General features: G+C 50.7%; 1 protein-coding gene across 1 annotated transcript; it reads right to left on the minus strand.

Moving 5' to 3' along the window:
* Positions 1-2,282: 2,282 nt before the first annotated feature.
* CRABP1 (cellular retinoic acid binding protein 1) lies at positions 2,283-9,075 on the minus strand. The gene is made up of 4 exons (XM_082384300.1): positions 8,898-9,075; positions 8,164-8,342; positions 6,021-6,134; positions 2,283-2,569 (listed from the first exon to the last, which is right to left on the minus strand). The coding sequence occupies exons 1-4, from the start codon at positions 8,965-8,967 to the stop codon at positions 2,519-2,521; spliced, it is 414 nt and encodes a 137-aa protein (XP_082240426.1). The 5' UTR covers positions 8,968-9,075; the 3' UTR covers positions 2,283-2,518.
* Between the last annotated feature and the right edge of the window lie 1,259 nt (positions 9,076-10,334).

The following is a 10,334-nucleotide window of genomic DNA, read 5'->3' on the forward strand; positions in this document are numbered from 1 at the left end:
AGGCCCAGCTCCTGCAGCTTTTGCTTGAGTCCTGAGAGCTTCCCTAGCATTCCTCACAACCAGGGAGGTCAGCACATTCCTTAAAAAAAAAAAAAGCTTTATTAAGATATAATTCACATGACACATAATTCATCTATTTAAAATGTATAATTCAGTGGTTTTTAGTGTATTTGTACAGTTGTGCAACTATTACCACGTCATCAATTTTAGAACATTTTCATCACCCCCCAAAGAAACTCTTTACTCCCTTTTTCCCCTAACACCCCCAGCCTTAGGCAACCACCAATCTACTTTCTGTCTCTATGGATTTATCTGTTCTGGACATTTCATATAAATGGAATCATACACTATGTGGTCCTTTGTGACTGGCTTCTTACACTTAGCACAATATTTTCAAGGTTCGGCCGAGTTGTAGCAGCGTACAGTCCTCTTTGCTGGGGCTGGTTGGGGTTGGGTTTCTAGCACTTGCAAACTAAAGTTGTGGCCAGGAGTTGAAGCCAGGTCTGACAGACTCCAAAGCCCTCATTCTTTCTGTTTTACCTGGTGAGGCCAAGTCCTGGAGGGCTTGAAGTCCAGGCCAGAGTTTGACCTTTCTGTTGCAGGCCATGGGGATTACTGAGCAGGGGAGTGACATGTTTAGAGCAGCATTTTAGTGAGATTATTCTGATGACAGTGATATTTTGTGTAGGTGTTCATCCTACATGTATGTGTATATTATATATCATATGCAATGTGTGTACACACAAATATTTTAAGGTTGAAGGTTATAGCAGCGATTCCCATACTGGGTTCCATGGAACGTGAATGTCCCGTGAGCAGTGTTCCAAGAGGGAATGAGAAACACTGCCTTTTCCTCTGGAAAATGAAGAAGAAACAGGATTCAAGAGAAACAGGCTACGGACTGTGTTCTGAGTCTAAGTGAACCCGTGGTGCTGCATAGCAGCCCAGGTCCTCCCCTTCCTTAGGGGTCCCACTCCAGCCCCTTTCCTCCAAGAAGCCATCAGACAACTCCTCTTCGATGTAAGTAATAGAGTCTTTGAGAGGAGGCTGAGGTCCCCCATGAGCAAAGTAGGGTTCTGGGCTGCAGAGGTGTGAGAAGTCAGGTAAAGGTGTCCTCATTTACACTCAGGTGGTGGCACCTGGGCCTTAGGTGTCTGCTCCATCAGCTTAGGTGTGAGCTCTTTAAGGGTCACTGTCTTCTGGCTTCATCCATGCCCAAACACTGTTGATCAGCCAACTCTGGCCTGGCTTTGCCAAGAACCCTTGTGCCTAGGATGGCAAGGAGAAATGCCCAAGAAGCCGGGCAGGCAACGTAAAGGAGGGCAGGGGCAATGGTGGGGCCCATGGGGAGGCAGAGGGTGTAAGTTCCACGTAAAAAGGGGGAAGCTGCCAAGCCACCTGTGGCCCTATGAGAGGTGCCAGATTTTCCCAATTTTTCTCCTAAGGAAAGAGGAGTCCAGATTTTCATGTAAAATCTAATTTTCAAATGTTAACGTTGGCGACTGTGGATTATTGTCCTGTTGCATGTTGGGATCCATTCTTCTCCTGGCTATGTCCTGGGAGGGACTCTTGTGGGCAACACCCTCTCCCTCCCTCCACCTCCCCACTCTCTTGCCCTCTAGATTCCAGATGGGTTTGGCCAGTGGGCAAAATAGATAGATCAGAGATTGAAAATTGGGAGGTCAGGATACTTAACGCCCTTGTTGCAAGCCAAAGAGACTCTCCCCCCACCCTCTGAACCTCCATCTACCCACATACTGGGGCCATTGTTTTGGCAGTGATCACATTCCTCTGTGTACTGCCACAGCTCCTACACGGTGGTGGCCTCTCTCCCAGGCTATAGCTCTTGTGGTCTGGTGACCCCTCTGTCCCTCTGTCTAGGGGAGTACTGGTTCCCTGCTGCTTGTCTCTGAGTGTCTCACCATCCTTTGTTGGTTCTCTTCATCCTGTCCACGTAAATGCCTGTGTAAATAGTCCCTTCATTCTGAGCTCTCCTCAGTTAACCCTTTTGAATATGCCCTCCCTTTCCTGCTGGGAACCACCAATATATCAGCTAATTCAATTAAAAAACAACACTGTGAGGTCCAGGCACACCTGGATCTGCAGTGTGAATCCTGTCAGAGGAAGCCCAGCTCACAACCCCTGCCGTATGCTCCAAGCACTGCACCTGGGCAGCAGGCAGAAGCAGAAATCACTACGCAGACCAATGCAGTGCTGGGGTCAACAGGTACACCATGGCCTTGTGTGGAAACCGAAGAGTCAGTCCAAAGAAGGAGAAAGCCTTGAGGTGTGTACAACCAGTTTAATGACTGATGAAACCATAGAGACGCCAAACTATGGAGCACCAGGGACACAGAGGCACGAAGCCTTGGGGGGAAACACTACAGCATTATCGTGGGGAAAACGGGATCACCTAATGTTGATACTGGGGAAGAGGAGGTCCACTGGGAGCTCAGAACTATGACATTCCTCGGGGGAACATGAATCCACCCCCAAAGCAGGAGCAAGCCAGCCGCCTTCACTCCCGAACATAAATCCTCGTGCAGACCACATCATCGGCGCCAAATGTCTGCAGAGAAGGAAAACCAATCAGTGCAGATGTCTGTGCAAAAATGTTTAAAGCAGATCGCTAATAAGGCCACTTACTGCCCTGTTAAAAACTCTGTAGCAGACATTCAATTTCCTGTGCGGTGTGCTCATGCTCAGCCCTAAGGGTTTTTTTTTCCCTTTCTTTCTTTCTTTTTTTTTTTTTTTTCTCCCTTACACTCTGTATTGGCAGAGAGGCAACAGGGGTATAGAATTATGGTGTGTGCAATTTTCCACTGCTTCTGGAACTTGGGAATGCTGACATAAAAAAAATGCAAGTTTCTTGGCTTTGGTTTTTTAAATTAAACTGAAGTGGGTGGTGGGGAGTATGCCATATTGGACATTTCTGAAGTGGTTCTGTCTCTTTTCAAGTGACTTCAAGAGAGCAAGGGGCTTGGGCAGCTGGAGCCCTGGGGTTCAGCACTGACCAGCCAGGTGGGATAGCTTCAGAGAGGGTGTAGAAGTACCTTCCAGGAAGCAACTGTCCAGCCTGGGAGACACCTGAGATGTTGTACAAGTAATACTCAGGTTACCTGCAAGCTAGAAACATGGTCTCAACTGCAAAAGCACAGTATCATCGGCATCCAGACCCAGCTCTGCAACTCACAGCTGGGTGAGCTGGGGCACTGCTCTGGTCTCTTGGACACTTTGGGGGTGGAGGGGGGAGGGAGTTGAGGGGAGGGGTGCAATTGAACAAGATCCCACAGTTCTTTCCAGCTACTATTCTGTGACTGTTTGTTTGTGTGCTGTGGGGAGGACACAAATCATTCCACGAATGGAAGAGCACGGTTTTCTTCCGGCCTCTGAAATGATATCACTGTAAGTAAGCTGTCTCAACTCTTCCAAAAACTAGAAATTACTCATAGGCCTGCTCTCCTAGGTCTCTCACAGGCAATTGGAACAGAGAAAGCAATATGTATGTTAAAAAAACACAAAATTTTTTAAAAAACAAACAAACAATTTCCTCACTCTGTAGACTGACGTAGATATGTTTGTTTGCAGATGTACATTTTTCTGTGGGAGGGTCCCTATCTTTCAGATTGTCAAAGGGGCCTGAGGTTAAAAGCCCTGAGCTAAGAGCTTGAATATACTTGGATCTTCCCCTGGGTCCCGCAGTTGACCATGAGATGCTCTCAGAGAACATGAGCTGGGATGTTATTCAAACATGTGTGTTTCAGGGAAATACTAGTCATTAGTGATTATGAAGGAAGCAAATGCTCATCACCAGCCTCTTTTCTAAGTAGGGAACTTCTCATCACACCGGCACAGCTCTACCTGCTCTGGACACCTTCTCTGTCCTATTCCCTTTCCTCATCAGTGAGGAATGCAGACAATGCTGGGTGCTGGGGCAGGGTGAAGCGGGGGTTCCCATGGAAATTCACCTCTCAGATGTCCAGACCACTCAGAACTTTGTCAGTTTTCCAAAACTCTTCCAGCTCTGTGGCCATGGAGTGTTACGTGGAAGGCCAGAGTTTGGGGATTGGACTCTATACCTGTGCTGGAATGACCGACACCTCCCCCAGGCCAACAAATGGCTTCACGAAACAAGAAGAAATCGCTACATTTCCAATCACATTTGAAATGTCCTTCTCAGCCTGCAAACTATGCTCAGAGGTTCCTGAAAGAAACTCTCTGTATCATGTGCCCGAGTGGTTTAAGGGACTACACTCAATTTTCAAAAGAAGGCAATTTACAGCCTGGGGGTGCTGGGAGAGCTTATTTACGTTAACTAGAATAAATTTCCTCTTGTTACACAGAGACAGCATCTCATCTCCCTACATTTGGATTTATTAATGATAATAACCCTTGGAACAAAAGCCCACATTTTAGATCCCAAATGCCAAGAATTAATCCTCCCTTTGAGGCTCGTATGTACGTCTGCCGAGCCAGGGAAGGATAAACGGGTGGAGCTGTAGTGGGCAATTTGGAAGTGGTGGAGTTCTCCTAGCAGAATTGGGCCCATGCGCTGGCTGCTCAGATACTACTGAGATTAATAAAATCACACTTTCTCATGGACCACACGGAGCCTACTTAACCCTTAGCTACACTCAAGAACTCTAAAATCATCTCCCTATTTTCTATCCCTGGTACCAATGAACCATACGTGCCTTTTCCTCCTAAATTTCCATGTCTCAGCCTCAAATTGCTCCCCCAACCCCATCAACTATTCCTGCCCTTGAAACAACATTAACCAGATTGCAAATGAAGCCAGTCCTTTCTCATGAAAGAAAGTATGTGAAATCATCTCAGGGAAGGACAAGAGGAGAGAGCGAGTGAGATCAAGCAGCCTCCGTTTAAGTAATAGAGACAGCTCAATTTAGGGTCTTCTTGCAGAAGAAACATGTAATTTCAGGGCTGAGAGAGACCTCAGGGATCAAACTTTAGCCCAACCCCTCATTTTACAGCTCGGGGAGGGAAGGGCCATGCCCAGGTCACACAGCGAGTCCTGTCCTAGCATTCCTTGCCACCTCCTTTCCCGACATTTCAGGGTGACACTTGCTAGGCTGGGGCAGGCAGGCAGTCTTTGAGTGGAAATGTTAACAGGCCTGATGGAGAACAAAGGATATCATTTCCTGGTTACCCACAACAGCGTTCCCCTTTTCTAGTGGGGGCGTTGTGGGGACGGGGAAGGGTATTACAAGGAAAGCTTGGTCTGTTCTGAAACACAAAGGGAGAGTGGCAGGGAGGTGTCCTTTCCTCTGTCTTCTTTGCCCCCGTACCTAAATAAAGGGGGAGGAGGTGTGTGATTAAACTACAGGGGTTTCTAACTTGGCCTCACCAGGTATATTTTGTGTGGCCAGGGATGTTTAAAATGTTTCAATCTGATTACCTTTAAGGTAGAGCCCACCCTCTTCAGTTCCAAAGGCCCCACCCTCCACATTGTGTTAACACTGTGACCGCCCCAAATTAGCATCACTGTACTTGTCTGGCTCCCGAAGGCCATTGGAGTTTATAGATCCAGGGGTAAAAATGTTCTTTAAGGCTCTCAGTGCAGGCATACTAAAATTTCTGAAATCTTTCCCAGGCAGCAAAATGGGGAATGAGGAGGGGCGGGGGGTGTGGGGGGAATCCCTTCTGCAGAGTGAACCCTGGTACCTCCCAGAGCCCAAGCATTCTGAGCCCGGCTGGAGGGGAGGCCAGCTTAAGCAAGTCAGCAAGTCATCACAGGGATGCATGGGTTTGTATAGAGGCCGGCAAGGCAGCCCGTCTCTAGCCCCTGCTCTGCCCTCTGAGCCACTCCTCTCTCCTGCCAACCATCTAACAATGATTTCCTCTGACCTAAACTGTCATCTCAAGCTTTCTGCTCACATTTTAACCCAGGGCAAAGAGTGTCTCTCCCTGATTGGATGAGTGAAGGTGATGATCGTGGGGCCCGCCACAGGCAACATCTGGAGAACTGCAGGCTTGTTTCAGGGTCAAGGGGCCTCACTCACCAGGATGAGCTCGTCGTTGGCCAGCTCGCGGGTCCAGTAGGTTTTGGGGCCGTCCCCCTCAAGGAGAGTTTGTGTGCAGTGGATCTTGTTCTCATTCTCCCAAGTGGCTAAACTCTGCGGGCAGGAAGACCATTAGTGACATTAATTACACTCTTGGCAGCGGGAGCAGAGACAACAATGAGCATGGGAGAATAATTGCTGTGCAGAGAAGCAACACATGGTCCCTGTCAGCAGGGCACAGAACCTTCTGTGCTGTGCCATATCAAGCCCAAATTCAGAGGGCTGACCGCGGATTTTATGGGGTATAAATATACCTTGTATTACACAAGTACACACACACACTCACTGAAGCAGCAAAGCCTCAGGCACACTTTACATCTCCAGGAATAAAATTGAGGGCACGCAATGATTCATTTATGTCAAAATGGACGACCCCTTCAAGCAATTTTGCTATTCAAGGCAAGAAGCTTCTCATATCAGAAGTATAAAATTTTAGAATGGTAAAGACACCGTATTTGTAACCACATCTGTAGTCAGCAGATCAGGAGCTCTGCTCCTTGCATGGATTTGGGGATATAATGCCTTCCTTTCTGTTTGCACTCATCAGACGCAGCACACAGCCTGCTCTGATAAACCTGAGTGTCTCTGGCTCTGAGGATAAAAACACAGCCACTTTCCAGGTTACATGTCTCTAGAAAAAAATTTTTTTAAGTCTGAAGGGTCTCCATGCTGTTGTAGGTGGGAGGCAAAAGGAGGGATTCCCTGCAGTTTTCCCCAGCGTCTGCACAAAGCAAAATGCTGTACAGCTGGGTTCCGAGGCTGTACTGAATGTGCACATACTTGCTTTTTAACTAACACATGGGACACATTCACTAGGCAGGGCAGGGATAAAGCCCCACTCTCCAGGCTGTCGTGTGAACCTTTGATTTTTCTTTTTTAACCAGAATTACTGTCTCTGGCAGTAGTCACCATTGGATGTCCCCAAATTGAGTCCTGCCTATCGCCAGGGCTTCTACCTTAGACTCCCAGACCTTCCCTCTAAGCTGTCCTGCTCTTTTGTTTTTACAAACGGTGCAGTGGCTGGGGCTCCAATCCTGCCAGCTCCAAGCCCGGACATCATTTTCAGGCTGTGCTAACTCTGGGGGCTAAATATTGCTTTGTGGGACAGTGTGCTCCTGGGGGTCTGTGACTCTGTGTCCTCCCAAACCCCATGCCCAGAGAGTCCCACTCTAGATCAGACAGGCACCACTCAGGAAAGGTGAAAAACAATTTCTCACTCTCTCGAATGTTATTCGTTCTTTTTTTAAACCTTGGGGAGAGGAGGGAGACATTTTGTCACTTTTTAACTAAGTGGTAGCAGCAGCGAATCGTTTTTCCTTCTGTCCTCAAAATCCACGAGGAGCCAGCCCTCCATTCTATTCCAGAGACCAACCAAATGCAATTTTTGCCCATCTAAAAAAGGAATTTACAACCCCTTGCTTCAGTCCACCCGTTCATCCACCCTGGGACCGATATACGAAGAAATACAGAATTCTTGCCCTTGAGGACTAAGAGAGAGAGCCCTTAGTCCATTTTCCAGGCAGAATCTGCCTTGCTTTTGGAAAGATTCCGTCGTTTCCTTTAAGAAACCAAACTGAGGGCGGCCGGGAGAGGTCCCGGGGCCATCGAGACTGCTGAAACTGGATCCAGAGCATTCTCAGGGCGCCCAGAGACCCGGGAGGGCGGGACGCGAGAGCTACCGCTCCACCTGCGGCAGGAAACGTGGCAGCCTCGCGGCCAGGGAACCTGGCGGCCCTGAAACCTCCTCCTCCCCCGCCTCCTGCGCTCGCGCTGAGGATCGCAGCAAAACGCTGCGGAAGGCCCTGCAAGGAACGCGGTGCAACCCAGAGCCCGCGCTTTAGGCACGGCTGTTAGCACCTCGGGAGGCGACTTAGGGATGAGGTTGGGGAGCGGTTGGGGTAGGCCTTTCTCTTGAGCCCAGGGGAACGCGGCGCACAGATCCTCTCTGCAAACAGCCGGTGCACACGTCCCGCAAGGAAAGGGCGCCACAGGCTGCAAAAGGAGCCGGGGGTTCGTCTGGCTGCAGTGGTTCACGGGTAGGAAGCGGGGACGCGGGAACGCTGCCCAGACTCTGGGGCCTCACCCTGCACTTGCGTCCGTCCACTGTCTCCTCCTCAAAACCTTCTCCGACCTTGAAGTTGATCTCAGTCGTGCGCACCGTGGTGGATGTCTTGATGTAGAACTGATCCCCGTCCTGGCGGATCTCCACGTGCGGCTTGGACGCAGCCGCCACGGCCACTTTCCTCAGCATGGCGTTCACACCTGCGCCGGGAAGAATGGGCGCGACTCACGGGGCCTCGCCACCCGCCAGTCGTCCCAGGACCGGCCGGGCACTTCTCAAATCTTCTGACTATATATAGATGGGAGCCTTAAAACTGATTCATTCCTCCCCCTGCCCTCGCCCTGATTTTTTTTTTTTTTTCCGAGTGAGCAACTGAGGCTCAGAGAGGGTAAGCGGCCTCCCCTGAGTAGCACAGTGTATTTCGTGGTAGGGCCTGGTCTCAAACTGAGTCCCCAATTTTAAAGTCCCTCACCCACCTAGGACTTCAGTAATAACCTCTCCTCGAGATTATCTAGCACGAGATAAAGGCCGAACCGTCGGGGAAAGCGCCAAGCATCCAGCAAACGCTCTCCGGATGCGCGGATCCCGGGCTCTACTCGCCACTTCTAGATGGGGTGCGCCTTGGAATTCGCCCCAATCTATCGCACCGGGGACTCCCTCTTGCCTGGTGTTGGTCCCTAAAGCCCACCCTCTGCGGGTCGGGGGCGCCGCCGGCTGCTGCTCCCCGTCGGGGCACGCCGTCCGCGCCAGCTTACCCAGCGCCTTGAGCAGCTCGTCGAAATTCTCGCTGCTGCGCATCTTCCAGGTGCCGGCGAAATTGGGCATCTTGGCAGTGGTGGCGGCGGCGGGAAGGTGGCGGCAGGCACGGACAGCTGCGGCGCAGCGGGCACACTCCAAGCTGCAAGGCGGAGACTGCGGCTCTGCGCCCAGCCCCACGCGCCTTGAGTCTCCGGGAGAGCGCCCCCAACCCCCGCGCTGCTCCAAGCACCGCCCCGCCAGCCCCGCCCCCGCCCCCCGCGGCCCCTACCCAGCGTGAGCCCAGCTCCCAGCCCTACCGTGACCCCACTCTACCCCTTGGCGTTCCAGTCTCCAGTGGTGCAGGCTTGGCACCAGCTCTCCTACAACTCTGGGTGGGGGGGCGCCTCTGCCACCCCCAGGCTACTCACATCCTTCTTTAAAGTGGGTGGTGGGAGAGGGTTAGCTGAAACAAGATTGGCCAAGAGGGGGAAATTGTTGAAGCTAGGCGGTGGGGACTTGGGAAAATCATTATACCATTCTCTCTACTTTTGCATTTGTTTGAGAATATACATAATATAAAGTTAAAATAAGTGGGTAGTGGGTCCATCAGGGGATGAGAGCCTTTCCCCACTCCCAGTCGCCTCCACTCCCAGTCCGGGATCCTATTCCGCACCCCTCCCACCCCCCCCAACCCCCCCCCCCCAACCTCCATAACACCACCAACACCACCAACACCACAAACAGGACCATGGGAGCAAGTGGTGGAAAAACCTCAAACCACTCCAGCACCGTCTGGGCGCTGCTGCGCAGAGCCCAGGATCGCGCGAGATTGTGGGTGCTCCACGTTGGTAGGGCGGGAGGGAGCCCAGGCTGCTGCACCCTTGTGGGTAGCTCAGACGTACTGCGGTTCGAGAGGGGTGGACTGAATAAGCTCCAGAACCCTGGGTAGGAGCGGCCTGTTTTGCAGAAAAGTGAGGCTTTGTACTCGCAGGCAGGCTGGGAGGGCCAAGTGGAGGAAGTCTTCTCTCTTCTCCCTTTGATCCCAAATATGCACCATACCTAAAGCCCCCTCAGTGTCTCCTCTACAGAAGTACAGGAGTACAGACACTTCACCGCAGCTCTTAGAACTGTCCACAGCAGACCCTAAAATTCCCTTCCAGTCTCTTTCCACTATTCGGCCATCAGTATGCCTTGGCAAGCTACATAACTCAGGATTCTAGAACCTGCCATGCATCTTCCCACCTCTAAGCCTTTGCCCCTGCTGTGCCCTCTCCCTGGAATGCCCTTTTCCTCCTCGGGTTAATAAAATCTTGCCCATTCATCAAAGCCCATCTTTATGCTGTCTCTTTTGAAATTTCGTTTCCTAATCAAATATGATTATTTTTCTCTGAACCCACAGAATCCATGTTTGGTCCTGCTCTTTTTTCAGTTTTAATCCTGCTATAAACTGAACT

Source organism: Balaenoptera borealis, assembly GCF_965194805.1.
Source record: "Balaenoptera borealis genome assembly, chromosome: 3".
Lineage (NCBI taxonomy): Eukaryota > Metazoa > Chordata > Mammalia > Artiodactyla > Balaenopteridae > Balaenoptera > Balaenoptera borealis.